Source organism: Nerophis lumbriciformis, linkage group LG02, assembly GCF_033978685.3.
Source record: "Nerophis lumbriciformis linkage group LG02, RoL_Nlum_v2.1, whole genome shotgun sequence".
Lineage (NCBI taxonomy): Eukaryota > Metazoa > Chordata > Actinopteri > Syngnathiformes > Syngnathidae > Nerophis > Nerophis lumbriciformis.
In genome coordinates, this window is record NC_084549.2 from 63,748,706 (window position 1) to 63,765,632 (window position 16,927).

A 16,927-nucleotide genomic window follows, 5' to 3' on the forward strand; every position below is an offset into this window, starting at 1 on the left:
GGTTTATACCCCATAAGCAGCAAGTGTGCAGTTATGAATGCAACTGGAAGCACAGTAACGCAAAGTGTTGCCTGACAATGGACACACACACACACACACACACACACACACACACACACACACACACACACACACACTGTCCTGGTTGTCTGTTGAACAAAAGATGCATTGTCGTCTCCTTATGTTCTTTAGAACTATCAAGTTAGATCAATCACCAGATTATTTTTACGAACAGTTTTTAAAATCAACTAACACAGTGATTTTCAACCACTGTGCCGCGGCACACTAGTGTGCCGTGAGATATTGTCTGGTGTGCCGTGGGAAATTATGCAACTTCACCTAATTGGTCCAAAAAATATTTTTTGCAAATCAATAATCATAATAATGTGCCGTTGTCTAGTGCCTGTGCTGTGTAGAGCTTGGCAGGGTAATCTTGTAATACTCCATGTCAGTAGGTGGCAGCAGGTAGTCCATTGCTTTGTAGAAGTCGGAACGCGTCGAGGATGGTTTGTCGTGATCCCAATATGCAGAGCACAGCGGGAGACAGCGTGCAGGTAAAAAGTTTTGCAACGCTTAAACCAAAAATTAACAAAAGGCAAGTCCCGCTAGGAAAAGGCACTGTAGCATAGGGATGTCTATGTAAAACAAAAGTAAAACTGAACTGGCTACAGAGTCGACAAAAACAAAATGCTGGACGACAGCAAAAACTTACAGCGTGTGGAGCAAAGACAGCGTCCACAAAGCACATCTGTACATGACATGACAATCAACAGTATCCCCACAAAGAAGGATAGCGTACGCACAACTTAAATAGTCTTGATTGCCAAAACAAAGCAGGTGCGGGCAATAGCACTCAAAGGAAGGCGTGGAACTTCTACAGGAGAACACCAACAAAACAGAAAGGGTCACCAAAATAACAGCGCAAGACAGGAACTAAAGCACTACACACAGGAAACGACAACAAACTCAAAATAAGGCACGACAACCGGGTGGAGTTTCATTTTTTAACCTTTTCTGCTGGTGGTGTGCCTCCGGATTTTTTTTAATGAAAAAACTGTGCCTTGGCTCAAAAAAGGTTGAAAAACACTGAACTAACACACACATTCATGACACTAGGAATGCCAGCAGTGGCTATTTGGCACTTCCTGCTCCCAGGACAAATCTCCTCAAACATACAGTCATGTATAGATGGAAATCATTCTGGAATGGGTTGCCATCTCACATTAATCTCTCACAAAGTAAAATGTCATTCAAAACAACTTTGAAGATACACCTATTGCAGCTGCCCACATAACGTGATTTTTTTTACTGGGTTTAACTAGCTTTTTTTATCTTATGTTGTATTTTTCCTTTGTATAATGTTTGGTAATTCTTTGTATTTTTATTTTGTATGCTCCTATATGGACCCCAGGAAGACTAGCAGTCGCCTTGGCGTCAGCTATTGGGGATCCATTCAATAAAAAATGAACACACACTGTGCCACACGTCGCTAAGTGAAACCTTTGTGTGTTTCAGGTGTGCAGGAAAGACTTTGAGGGCTTCAAGAGTCTTTTCCACAGATTTCTGCAGGTGAAGGGGCCTTCAGTGGAGTGGGTCAAGATACAACGGCCGCCCGAGGACTCGGTAAGTCCACTTCCTGTACGGCCTGACCGTACATTACTTGTGTTATAAAAGGTACAATAAGCCAAGCGATTGGCATCACTGGCCAGGAGGTGTGGCGCACACACACACACACACACACACACACACACACACACACACACACACACACACACACACACACACACACAAAGACGCAAGTTGTTAACATTATGGGGTGAACTTTGGAGGATCACAGTCCCCATTGCTCAACAAACACATATTGCATAAGTCAACTTCTCCCTGTGCAGACAAACATGACCTTTGACCTCAGCATATATATGTTAGTCTGCATTTAGAGTTGACAAGTTATGAGGGAATCACAACATTTTACCGATACAGATAACTTCCTGCTTCTCCAGACCGATAACGTCTTGTATATAATATATTATATATTTATATGTACAAACCCCGTTTCCATATGAGTTGGGAAATTGTGTTAGATGTAAATATAAACGGAATACAATGATTTGCAAATCGTTTTCAAGCCATATTCAGTTGAATATGCTACAAAGACAACATATTTGATGTTCAAACTGATAAACATTTTTTTTTTTGCAAATAATCATTAACTTTAGAATTTGATGCCAGCAACACGTGACAAAGAAGTTGGGAAAGGTGGCAATAAATACTGATAAAGTTGAGGAATGCTCATCAAACACTTATTTGGAACATCCCACAGGTGTGCAGGCTAATTGGGAACAGGTTTGTGCCATGATTGGGTATAAAAACAGCATCCCAAAAAATGCTCAGTCTTCCACAAGAAAGGATGGGGCGAGGTACACCCCTTTGTCCACAACTGCGTGAGCAAATAGTCAAACAGTTTAAGAACAACGTTTCTCAAAGTGCAATTGCAAGAAATTTAGGGATTTCAATATCTACGGTCCATAATATCATCAAAAGGTTCAGAGAATCTGGAGAAATCACTCCACATAAGCGGCATGGCCGGAAACCTACATTGAATGACCGTGACCTTCGATCCCTCAGACGGCACTGTATCAAAAACCGACATCAATCTCTAAAGGATATCACCACATGGGCTCAGAAACACTTCAAAAAACACTGTCACTAAATACAGTTGGTCGCTACATCTGTAAGTGCAAGTTAAAGCTCTACTATGCAAAGCGAAAGCCATTTATCAACAACACCCAGAAACGCCGCCGGCTTCTCTGGGCCCGAGATCATCTAAGATGGACTCATGCAAAGTGGAAAAGTGTTCTGTGGTCTGACGAGTCCACATTTCAAATTGTTTTTGGAAATATTCGACATCGTGTCATCCAGACCAATGGGGAAGCGAACCATCCAGACAGTTATCGACGCAAAGTTCAAAAGCCAGCATGTGTGATGGTATGGGGGTGCATTAGTGCCCAAGGTATGGGTAACTTACACATCTGTGAAGGCACCATTAATGCTGAAAGGTACATACAAGTTTTGGAACAACATATGCTGCCATCCAAGCGCCATCTTTTTCATGGACGCCCCTGCTTATTTCAGCAAGACAATGCCAAGCCACATTCAGCACGTGTTACAACAGCGTGGCTTCGTAAAAAAAGAGTGCGGGTACTTTCCTGGCCCGCCTGCAGTCCAGACCTGTCTCCCATCGAAAATGTGTGGCGCATTATGAAGCGTAAAATACGACAGCGCAGACCCCGGACTGTTGAACGACTGAAGCTCTACATAAAACAAGAATGGGAAATAATTCCACTTTCAAAGCTTCAACAATTAGTTTCCTCAGTTCCCAATCGTTTATTGAGTGTTGTTAAAAGAAAAGGTGATGTAACACAGTGGTGAACATGCCCTTTCCTAACTACTTTGGCACGTGTTGCAGCCATGAAATTCTAAGTTAATTATTATTTGCAAAAAAATAAATAAAGTTTATGAGTTTGAACATCAAATATGTTGTCTTTGTAGTGCATTCAATTCAATATGGGTTGAAAAGGATTTGCAAATCATTGTATTCCGTTTATATTTACATCTAACACAATTTCCCAACTCATATGGAAACGGGGTTTGTATGTATATATATATATATATATATATATATATATGTGATGTGTATATATCCTATGATGTACTGCATTTCACTGTTTTGAACTTTTAAGTTGGGAGGCCATTTTCAGTCCTGTAAATGTAATTTACATAATGAATAGTTTGATGACTACTATCAGTGAAGTGATGGACATGGATGGTATCGTGCCACTACTCTCTTTATCCATGACCACTTGGCCTTTGGGAAAAGTGGTGACGCAGATCAGGGTTGAAATCCATTAATCGCCTTATTAATCATTTATTTATTCATGAATTGCGTCCATTAACTGTAATATTGCAACCTCATTCATTTTTCAAAGCCTGGCAAATCAAATTTGGGTTGATCAGCGGAACAGTAAATTGTTTATTGAGGAGGACATGTTGGTTCCGTCTCGCTGCGCTTGTACAAGACCTCCTCAGTGGCCCGCAATCTTGCTACGCGCACACACACACACACACACACACACACACACACACACACACACACACACACACACACAAAGCCTCGTCTGTCTTTGCCACCCAGTGACTCCAGCGACATCCAGACCCCCCCTCTCCTTGTGATCGACTCGTTTTGTTGTTGCAAACTCTGCGTCTCATTTGGAGGGCGGAGCCTAAAGGTTGCATAACGAGAAGAGCGCTAGGCAAGAGGCGCACACAGGCCGAGATTAGTGAGGTGAAAAATGGTAGCAATGCGCGCTAATGAGGCGGGAGGGACAAGATTGTGGCATCGTGTCTCTTCTCATCCAAGCGAGCCAAGTCGAAATTTTCTCACACTCAAAGAATTCCACATTTCCAAGTGAATTATTCAGGGCTTCGTAACTTCAAAAGAACATTTTTGCCTCCTTCTCCATTGGAGCCGAGGTCTATAATCTATAACATTTTAACAGTTTAAAGTTACAATGGAGTGTGCTGATACAACTTTTGCACTTCCCGATGTCAAACCGATATTGATCCAAAACCATATCAGCGTGAATAATACATACTTTTTATCTATCTTGTAGTGTGGAATGTTATAAAAAGCTATATCAAGTGCTTTCATGTGAATCCTGGCGCTTGAGGATACAACGATAAACTATCCAGTTGATGTATCTGGTTTTCTTCCACTACAAGTATGCATTTATTTCAGTATGTCCTGATACATAGTCAGGAAGTAGTCTTTGCCAATAATGGGAACTGCACTTTTTTTGGGAATGTTGCCTATTGTTCTCAATCATGAGAGACAAGAACACACGTCTTTTTTTTTTTTGGGGGGGGGGGGGGGGGGGTGGTTTAAAGAATATAAATTATTTTTTTTAAACGATTGGAAGATGTGGCTAATGAGAGTCATCGTTGTAGCCTTCAAAGCCCTCTAAAACAACTTCAAAACTCTCCAACAACGTTTTATATACACACTGCAAGTATATATATAATTTAGTAACAGACACCTTCATAACAATATGTAATATGTTTTATATACACACTGCAAGTATTATATATATAATGTAGTAACAAACACCTTCATAACAATATGTAATATGTACACTATACACACTGCAAGTATATATATAATTTAGTAACAAACACCTTCATAACAATATGTAATATGTACACTATACACACTGCAAGTATATATATAATTTAGTAACAGACACCTTCATCACAATATGTAATATGTACAATATACACACTGCAAGTATATATTATGTAACAGAAACCTTCATAACAATATGTAATATGTACAAATTATACACTGCAAGTATATATATATATATATAATGTAGTAACAGACACTTTCATAACAATATGTAATGTTTTATATACACACTGCAAGTATTATATACAGGTAAAAGCCAGTAAATTAGAATATTTTGAAAAACTTGATTTATTTCAGTAATTGCATTCAAAAGGTGTAACTTGTACATTATATTTATTCATTGCACACAGACTGATGCATTCAAATGTTTATTTCATTTAATTTTGATGATTTGAAGTGGCAACAAATGAAAATCCAAAATTCCGTGTGTCACAAAATTAGAATATTACTTAAGGCTAATACAAAAAAGGGATTTTTAGAAATGTTGGCCAACTGAAAAGTATGAAAATGAAAAATATGAGCATGTACAATACTCAATACTTGGTTGGAGCTCCTTTTGCCTCAATTACTGCGTTAATGCGGCGTGGCATGGAGTCGATGAGTTTCTGGCACTGCTCAGGTGTTATGAGAGCCCAGGTTGCTCTGATAGTGGCCTTCAACTCTTCTGCGTTTTTGGGTCTGGCATTCTGCATCCTCCTTTTCACAATACCCCACAGATTTTCTATGGGGCTAAGGTCAGGGGAGTTGGCGGGCCAATTTAGAACAGAAATACCATGGTCCGTAAACCAGGCACGGGTAGATTTTGCGCTGTGTGCAGGCGCCAAGTCCTGTTGGAACTTGAAATCTCCATCTCCATAGAGCAGGTCAGCAGCAGGAAGCATGAAGTGCTCTACAACTTGCTGGTAGACGGCTGCATTGACCCTGGATCTCAGGAAACAGAGTGGACCGACACCAGCAGATGACATGGCACCCCAAACCATCACTGATGGTGGAAACTTTACACTAGACTTCAGGCAACGTGGATCCTGTGCCTCTCCTGTCTTCCTCCATACTCTGGGACCTCGATTTCCAAAGGAAATGCAAAATTTGCATGGTTGGGTGATGGTTTGGGGTGCCATGTCATCTGCTGGTGTCGGTCCACTCTGTTTCCTGAGATCCAGGGTCAACGCAGCCGTCTACCAGCAAGTTTTAGAGCACTTCATGCTTCCTGCTGCTGACCTGCTCTATGGAGATGGAGATTTCAAGTTCCAACAGGACTTGGCGCCTGCACACAGCGCAAAATCTACCCGTGCCTGGTTTACGGACCATGGTATTTCTGTTCTAAATTGGCCCGCCAACTCCCCTGACCTTAGCCCCATAGAAAATCTGTGGGGTATTGTGAAAAGGAAGATGCAGAATGTCAGACCCAAAAACGCAGAAGAGTTGAAGGCCACTATCAGAGCAACCTGGGCTCTCATAACACCTGAGCAGTGCCAGAAACTCATCGACTCCATGCCACGCCGCATTAACGCAGTAATTGAGGCAAAAGGAGCTCCAACCAAGTATTGAGTATTGTACATGCTCATATTTTTCATTTTCATACTTTTCAGTTGGCCAACATTTCTAAAAATCCCTTTTTTGTATTAGCCTTAAGTAATATTCTAATTTTGTGACACACAGAATTTTGGATTTTCATTTGTTGCCACTTCAAATCATCAAAATTACATGAAATAAACATTTGAATGCATCAGTCTGTGTGCAATGAATAAATATAATGTACAAGTTACACCTTTTGAATGCAATTACTGAAATAAATCAAGTTTTTCAAAATATTCTAATTTACTGGCTTTTACCTGTATATAATGTAGTAACAAACACCTTCATAACAATATGTAATATGTACACTATACACACTGCAAGTATATATATAATTTAGTAACAGACACCTTCATAACAATATGTAATATGTACACTATACACACTGCAAGTATATATATAATTTAGTAACAGACACCTTCATAACAATATGTAATATGTACAATATACACACTGCAAGTATATATATAATGTAGTAACTGACACCTTCATAACAATATGTAATATGTTTTATATACACACTGCAAGTATTATATATATAATGTAGTAACAAACACCTTCATAACAATATGTAATATGTACACTATACACACTGCAAGTATATATATAATTTAGTAACAGACACCTTCATAATATGTAATATGTACAATATACACACTGCAAGTATATATATAATGTAGTAACAGACACCTTCATAACAATATGTACACTATACACACTGCAAGTATATATATAATTTAGTAACAGACACCTTCATAACAATATGGAATATGTACAATATACACACTGCAAGTATATATTATGTAACAGAAACCTTCATAACAATATGTAATATGTACAAATCATACACTGCAAGTGTATATATATATATATATATATATATATATATATATATATATAATGTAGTAACAGACACTTTCATAACAATATGTAGTATGTTTTATATACACACTGCAAGTGTGTGTGTGTGTATATATATATATACATACACAAACAGACACTTTCATAACAATATGTTTTATATACACACTGCAAGTATGTATATGATGTAGTAACAGACACCTTCATAACAACATATAATATGTTTTATATACACACTGCAAGTATACATACAGTACAGGCCAAAAGTTTGGACACATCTCATTCAATGTGTTTTCTTTATTTTCATGACTATTTACATTGTAGATTGTCACTGAAGGCATCAAAACTATGAATGAACACATGTGGAGTTATGTACTTAACAAAAAAAGGTGAAATAACTGACAACGTGTTTTATATTCCAGTTTCTTCAAAATAGCCACCCTTTGCTCTGATTACTGCCTTGCACATTTTTGACATTCTCCCGATGAGCTTCAAGAGGTAGTCACCTGAAATGGTTTTCACGTCACAGGTGTGCTTGAAGCTCATCGAGAGAATGCCAAGAGTGTGCAAAGCAGTAACCAGAGCAAAGGGTGGCTATTTTGAAGAAATTAGAATATAAAACATGTTTTTCAGTTATTTCACCTTTTTTTTGTTAAGTACATAACTCCACATGTGTTCATTCATAGTTTTCATGCCTTCAGTGGCAATCTACAATGTAAATAGTCATGAAAATAAAGAAAACACATTAAATGAGAAGGTGTGTCCAAACTTTTGGCCTGTACTGTACATTAGACATGCATTATTGTTGGTTTCCTGCACGTCATCTTCATCACTAAAGGAAAAATCTAATATGCGAGAGAGAATCCCTGTGCCATTTTCAAGTATGTTTTTTTTTTTTGAGTGGTCAGCTTGAAACGTCCCTCTGTCTCTGGCTCCCACGTCGTCATGTGACACAAGTGCGTGACTGGTATGATTTTGCTTCCTGGTTTCGATGAAAAAATTGCCTCTTATTGGCCAGTCCGTAATGTTTCGCCCTAACCTTAGCCAATTGTGACCCACCATACGAACACCAACCAATCATCGTGATTTTCTCCGTTTGTACGGATGTTCTCATTCATTGAGGTCGTTGTATTTTCTCCATATTTTGTTTTTGGCCTGGATTCGCAGTCCATTTTCTCTCTTTATAGCTTGTAGCTTCAATGTAAGCTACCTCGCTACATGGCTCTAAAAGTAGCTAAGCTGCAGGAAAAACTACTAGTTAAAAGAGTAGCTAAGCTACTGAAAAATTTAGTTAAGCTACGTAGCTTAGCTACATGTAGCTTGCTACTGCCTATCACTGCTGTTACATGTGGCCCTCCGAGGGTGGCTATAGTTGTGACATTGCCCTCAATAAGGCAGGCCTGGAGGAGTTAAGTGAATATGACCTCACAAATGGCTAAAATTTCTGAAAAACTAATTTTTTCCCCTCAAAAACACATAAGTGATTACTAATGAATGCCACAAAATATGTGTCTTTTAAATAAACTCAAATGTGGAAAAAGATCCTTAGTTTGACTTGACTTCAATGAAAATGTTTCCACTCATTGACATGTTCAGAGAATCAAAGTATTCTATCTATGTTAGAAGCAAGGTCAACAGCACGTTTAAAGGGGAACATTATCACAATTTAAGAATTGTTAAAACCATTAAAAATCAGTTCCCAGTGGCTTATTATATTTTTCGAAGTTTTTTTCAAAATTTTACCCATCACGCAATATCCCTAAAAAAAGCTTCAAAGTGCCTATTTTAACCACCCGTCCCTTTTCCTGTGACGTCACATAGTGAAGCCAACACAAACAAACATGGTGGAAAGAACAGCAAGCTATAGCGACATTAGCTCGGATTCAGACTCGGATTTCAGCGATTCAACAGATTACGCATGTATTGAAACGGATGGTTGTAGTGTGGAGGCAGGTAGCGAAAACGAAATTGAAGAAGAAACTGAAGCTATTGAGCCATATCGGTTTGAACCGTATGCAAGCGAAACCGACGAAAACGACACGACAGCCAGCGACACGGGAGAAAGCGAGGACGAATTCGGCGATCGCCTTCTAACCAACGATTGGTATGTGTTTGTTTGGCATTAAAGGAAACTAACAACTATGAACTAGGTTTACAGCATATGAAATACATTTGGCAACAACATGCACTTTGAGAGTGCAGAAAGCCCAGTTTTCATCAATTAATATATTCTGTAGACATACCCTCATGTCAGCAGGCCAGGGAAGCTAGGGTCGATATTCTTCTCTTGATCATCTTCGGTGGCATAAGGGACGGTGTGAGCCAAGACATCCAGGGGGTTTAGCTCGCTCGTCTGTGGGAACAAACTGCCGCCATTGCTTGCCGTGCTAGCGAGGTCCTTTGTCCCTGAATTGCTCACACACTCCGGCAGATTCAATGGGGGTCTGGCGGCAGATTTCTTTGACTTTATCGTTGGAAATGCATCTGCTTTGAGTGTCGCAGGATATCCACACATTCTTGCCATCTCTGTCGTAGCATAGCTTTCGTCGGTAAAGTGTGCGGAACAAACGTCCAATTTCTTGCCACTTTCGCATCTTTGGGCCACTGGTGCAACTTGAATACGTCCCTGTTCGTGTTGTTACACCCTCCGACAACACACCGACGAGGCATGATGTCTCCAAGGTACGGAAAACAGTCGAAAAAACGGAAAATAACAGAGCTGATTTGACTCGGTGTTTGAGAAAATGGCGGATTGCTTCCCGATGCGACGTCACATTGTGACGTCATCGCTCCGAGAGCGAATATTAGAAAGGCGTTTAATTCGCCAAAATTCACCCATTTAGAGTTCGGAAATCGGTTAAAAAAATATATGGTCTTTTTTCTGCAACATCAAGGTATATATTGACGCTTACATAGGTCTGGTGATAATGTTCCCCTTTAACGTTACAATATGCATTTGTCACCATTTATAATTATAATACATAAATACAGACATCCTCCTTCACTGTTGCCTGCAGCTGATAATGTTTTATTCGGACAAACATGACCATCCTGCTAAACCAGCAACAGAGCGGACGGGAATCCTGACTGAAGTGAAATTAGACTCCATGGCTGTTTGTCACTTTAAACGCCTCTGGATTTTGACTCGTCCATCCTGTATAAGTGTGATTAATGTTGTGTGCATGCACGTCCGCTACGGTAACCATTGTCTTTCACGCGTCTCATTAAGTGCAGGAAGTGTGTACGTCGAGTCTGTTGTGGTTTGCCATGAGTTTAATTCCAATCCTTGACTTCAGAATTTTACTGTAAAAAATATCTTAATGTACCGTATTTTTTGGACTATAAGTCGCAGGTTTTTTCATAGTTTGGCCGGGGGTGCGACTTATACTCAGGAGCGACTTATGTGTGAAATTATTAACACATTACCGTAAAATATCAAATAATATTATTTAGCTCATTCACGTAAGAGACTAGACGTATAAGATTTCATGGGATTTAGCGATTAGGAGTGACAGATTGTTTGGTAAACGTATAGCATGTTCTATGTTATAGTTATTTGAATGACTCTTACCATAATATGTTACGTTAACATACCAGGCACGTTCTCAGTTGGTTATTTATGCCTCATATAACGTACACTTATTCAGCCTGTTGTTCACTATTCTTTATTTATTTTGAATTGCCTTTCAAATGTCTATTCTTGGTGTTGGGTTTTATCAAATAAATTTCCCCCAAAAATGCGACTTATACTTCAGTGCGATTTATATATGTTTTTTTCCTTCTTTATTATGCATTTTCGGCCGGTGGGACTTATACTCAGGAGCGACTTATACTCCGAAAAATACGGTACTTCCTTTATTTATTTTAAATTGCCTTTCAAATGTCTATTCTTGGTGTTGGATTTTATCAAATAAATTTCCACAAAAAATGCGACTTATACTCTAGTGCAGGGGTCGGCAACCCGCGGCTCTGGAGCTTTTTCAAAAATGTATGAAAAATGGAAAAAGATGAGGGGGAAAAAAATATATTTTTTGTTTTAATAGGATTTCTGTAGGAGGACAAACATGACACAAACCTCCCTAATTGTTATAAAGCACACTGTTTATATTAAACATGCTTCACTGATTCGAGTATTTGGCGAACGCCGTTTTGTCCTACTAATTTTGGCGGTCCTTGAACTCACCTTTACATGTATAACTTTCTCCGACTTTCGAGGACGTGTTTTATGCCACTTCTTTTTCTGTCTCATTTTGTCCACCAAACTTTTAACGTTGTGCATGAATGCACAAAGGTGAGTTTTGTTGATGTTATTGACTTATGTGGAGTGCTAATCAGACATATTTGGTCACTGCATGACTGCAAGCTAATCGATGCTAACATGCTATTTAGGCTAGCTATATGTACATATTGCATCATTATGCCTCATCTGTAGGTATATTTGAGGTCATTTAGTTTCCTATAAGTCATCTTAATTCAATTTATATCTCATGACACACTATCTGTATGTAATAAGGCTTTTAATTTTTTGCGTCTCCAGACAGATTTGTTTTTGTATTTTTGGTCCAATATGGCTCTTTCAACATTTTGGGTTGCCGACCCCTGCTCTAGTGCGACTTATATATATATTTTTCCTTCTTTATTATGCATTTTCGGCCGGTGCGATTTATACTCCGGAGCGATTTATAATCCGAAAAATGCGGTGCAAATATTGTGTGGTGGAAATGGTGAATGTTGGAACTAAATCTTCCTGTTGTAAATCCTTGTAGCTTAGCGAAAATGCAAAATTACAAAATACTATTAATCAGTCCATAGTATCATGTGGAGATATGGGGAAGTAACTGGAAAACTGGGGGAGAAAAGAACTACAACGTTAGGAAAATTGAAAAAAACGTCTGTATACACGCGCAACACTAAAAGCCTTCAGCACGGGGGTCAAACTCCTTTTGACTGAGGGCCACATCGTAGTTATGGCTGCCCTCAGATGGCTGCCTGTAACCGTGAATAATTCATGAACATGCAGTGCATACGGAAAGTATTTGTATATATATAGCATATATCACAGTGTCCGCTTCACTTTTTCCACATTTTGTTTTGCTACAGCCTTATTCCAAAATGGACCTCCAAATTCTACACACAATACTCTATAATCACAATGTAAACAAGTCATAGGTGTGCCAAGCTTGTTTCATGATATTATATAGATATATGTTATTACTTATTAATAATAACTCAATTGTTTTTTTAAATATACTATTTATTTAAAAAATTATTAAAAAATTATTTTTTTGGCCTTTTTAGAGAAAATATATGCATCATTACAGATTATACAAACTATTTGATGATGTCATATTGACCACACTCTTAGCCACGCCCCCACCGCTACAGGCATCTTGGCAATCTGGGGGAAACCCTGGAAACATTTTCATTTTATTTACATTTGTTTATCTGAAAAATACAGGTTTTTTCTTGCAGATTTATCTTTTTTTCATTTTCAGTTACCGTATTTTCTGGACTACAAAGCACAGCGGTATATAAACCACACCCACAATTTTTTTTCTAATAATTTATACCAGCAAGCAGCATATATATATATACGTTGTGAAATGAGGAAAGATTTTCATAAATGTTTATTTACATACTTTGAATTGTTTCCAAACGGTGTCTGTAACACGGCAGTAAAACGGCTGATCAAACAAAACAGAAGTCATCGTCATGGACCCACAAGCTGCAGAAGCTAGCTCTCCAATCAGCTAAACAGACTCAATAACTCCACGAAGACGTTTTGGTGAATTTACTGAGGAATTTGTGAAACTGAAACAAAAAGAATGCCATTAAGTGCCCGTGTTAGTATTATTAACTTACAAACGTGTGAGCATATTAGCTAATGCTAATGACATTACGATAGCATGTACAAATACGTATAAAAACAGTCCTACAGACATCACACATGGGACGGTTGAGTAAGTAAGAATAGTGTTAGTTATATTGTAGAATTTACAAACGTTGCTTGGAGTGATGAATGAAGAATCCATACAAGTAGTAACGCTATGGACAGCTAGAAGACAAAACATCACTTCTACTTCTAGTTAAAGGAGCGAACTGGTCCAAAAGATGGCGTCACAGCAAAAACATTAACAAAGTGTATTTACTTGTTTGTTTTTTGGAAACTATTTGCATCATGGCCGAAAGCGAAGAAAGATTTGTAAATTAGCCGTGCTGTTTTATAAGCTGCAGGGTTGAACGTGTTGGAAAAAAGTAGCGGCTTATAGTCCGGAATTTACGGTAATTATTAGAGATGTCCGATAATATCGAACTGCCGATATTATCGGCCGATAAATGCTTTAAAATGTAATATCAGAAATGATCGGTATTGGTTTCAAAAGTTAAATTTATGACTTTTTAAAACGCCGCTGTGTACACGGACGTTGGGAGAAGTACAGAGCGCCAATAAACCTTAAAAGGCACTGCCTTTGCGTGGCGGCCCAATCACATAATATCTACGGCTTTTCACACACACAAGTGAATGCAAGGCATACTTGCTCAACAGCCATACAGGTCACACTGAGGGTGGCCGTACAAACAACTTTAATACTGTTACAAATATGCGCCACACTGTGAACCCACACCAAACAAGAATGACAAACACATTTAGGGAGAACATCCGCACCGTAACACAACATAAACACAACAGAACAAATACCCAGAACCCCTTGCAGCACTAACTCTTCCGGGACGCTACAATATACACCCCCGCTACCCCCTACCCCTAAACCCCGCACCTCAACCTCCTCATGCTCTCTCAGGGAGAGCATGTCCCAAATTCCAAGCTGCTGTTTTGAGGCATGTTAAAAAAAATAATGCACTTTGTGACTTCAATAATAAATATGGCAGTGCCATGTTGGCATTTTTTTCCATAACTTTTTATTTTATTTGTATTTTATTTTTATTGACATCCAGCATCAGACATTCCTATCCATTACATCATATTCACATAAATCATATATTTATTGTCTGTCCTAAATGTCAAAATATTTTTGTTTATATCCCATCCATACACACCCCCCCCCAAGAAAAGAAAGAAACAACAACAAAAAATAAACAACAATGGACATATATAAAATGGAGAAGATAACTGCCTTTATTAATTATAAATTGGAGAAATTTACTTCATACTGGGAAAATTGGGTCAACTATGTTACGCCCCATAAACCTGACTTTAATTTTTCGAATTAGCGATTGTACTACAAGAAAAAAAAAAAAAAAGGGATTACTCCCTATATGTGTATATGTATGTATTAGAGATGCGCGGTTTGCGGGCACAACCGCGGAGTCCGCGGATTATCCGCGGATCGGGCGGATGAAATTTAAAAAAATTAGATTTTATCCGCGGGTCGGGTCGGGCGGTTGAAATAAAAAAAAAATTGATTTTAAATAGATTCAGGCGGGTGGCAGTTAAACCAATTGGGAAATATATATACATAGTTAAATGTTGTTACCCACATACGAAAAACGAGCAGGCACCTGCAGCATATGCCACAACAGAAGAAAAAAAAAAAAAGAGATGCACACTTTTACGGAGCGGAGAAGGCCCCCGACGCCTCGCCGGGGTCCGGGACCGAGGCCCCTTCCCCCGAGAGGGCCCCACCGGGAGCCGTAGCTGAGGCGATCCGCGAGAAGGGCCCAACGCACGTCCAGGGTCACCACCGCGCCCACCGCACCGACACCCCGCCTCGTCCGCCTTCGCCGCGGCCGGCGTCACGCGCAGCAGGTAAGCAGCTTACCTGCCCGCCACCCCCGTGGCCGGGGGCTCGTAACAGGGGTCACTCCGCGCGCTCCGCCCGCGCAGCTTACCTGCCCGCCACCCCCGTGGCCGGGGGCGCGTAACAGGGGTCACTCCGCGCGCAGTGCGCTCACGAAAGGGGTGGGGCTCACCCTGGTTGATATAGACAGCAGGACGGTGGCCATGGACGTCGGAACCCGCTAAGGAGTGTGTAACAACCCACCTGCCGAATCAACTAGCCCTGAAAATGGATGGCGCTGGAGCGTTGGGCCCATACCCGGCCGTCGCCGGCAGCGAGACGCGCTTGGAGGTGCGCTCAGCGCGGCTCCCATATGATTGCGCACTGGTGTGCGTCTGGGTCGTGACAGCGTGGCACGCGAATGTCTATACTGCATTGGATCAGTCTCCTTTCTTTAACAGGCAAAAGCTTTATAACCTCACTAATGCCTTGCATTGTCTATATTAGATATATAACAACGGGCGGGTGCGGGCGGATGGCGGGCGGGTGCGGTTCTGATCAAATGTTACATTGGGTGGATGGCGGATGGTTGACGACTTTCTGATGCGGTTGCGGATGAAATAATTGCCTATCCGCGCATCTCTAGTATGTATGTATGTATGTATGTATGTATGTGTATATATATATATATATATATTTTATTTTATTTCTGATTATTATTATTATTAATGTATTATTATTTCCTTCTTTTTTTTTTTTTTTTGTTTATTTAATCGATGTATTTGTAGATATTACTTTGTTTTTTTTTCCATAACTTGAGTTGATTTATTTTGGAAATCCTTGTTACATTGTTTAATGCATCCAGCGGGGCATCACAACAAAATTAGGCATAATAATGTGTTAATTCCACGACTGTATATATCGGTATCGGTTGATATCGGAATCGGTAATTAAGAGTTGGACAATATCGGATATCGGCAAAAAAGCCATTATCGGACATCTCTAGTAATTATATTTTTAAGAAATGAATATAGTTTTTGAACTGGAGGGGATTACTTTTGCTATCCACTGTTGTATTCTTGTCACCCACCCACAGCTGCACTAAAGACAAACGAGCAAGACTTGTGTTGTTATGGAATATATTTGCCTGTGTCCAGATCCAACCCTACGACAAGATTGAAGTGCGGGGCCTCCCGGAGGGCGTAGCCCACAACCTGAACAAACTAGTGGTGGTGAAGCTGAACGGAGGCCTCGGTACCAGCATGGGCTGCAAGGGCCCCAAGAGCCTGATCAGCGTCCGCAACGAGAACACCTTCCTGGACCTAACGGTGCAGCAGATCGAGGTAAACAAAGTCGTAATAGACTCACTTGGAAAGGCTGAATCATGCTCATCAAAGTGTCTAACTGGAAGGCGGAGAGCAAACAAGCTCACCAAGATTGTTGATCCAGCTGTGACATCATAGTGGGCCTGGCAGGATGTGATGTCATGGCAACATTACCTCTATGTACT

At 39.8% G+C, this 16,927-nt stretch overlaps 1 protein-coding gene across 2 annotated transcripts in view; it reads left to right on the plus strand.

Moving 5' to 3' along the window:
* ugp2b (UDP-glucose pyrophosphorylase 2b) overlaps positions 1-16,927 on the plus strand; it is an 83,251-nt gene that overhangs the window by 41,933 nt on the left and 24,391 nt on the right. For both annotated transcript variants that reach the window (XM_061966370.1, XM_061966364.2), the window contains exons 3-4: positions 1,516-1,623; positions 16,575-16,760. In XM_061966370.1, coding sequence (XP_061822354.1) covers positions 1,516-1,623; positions 16,575-16,760 — 294 coding nt within the window. The remainder of the gene's footprint in view (positions 1-1,515; positions 1,624-16,574; positions 16,761-16,927) is intronic.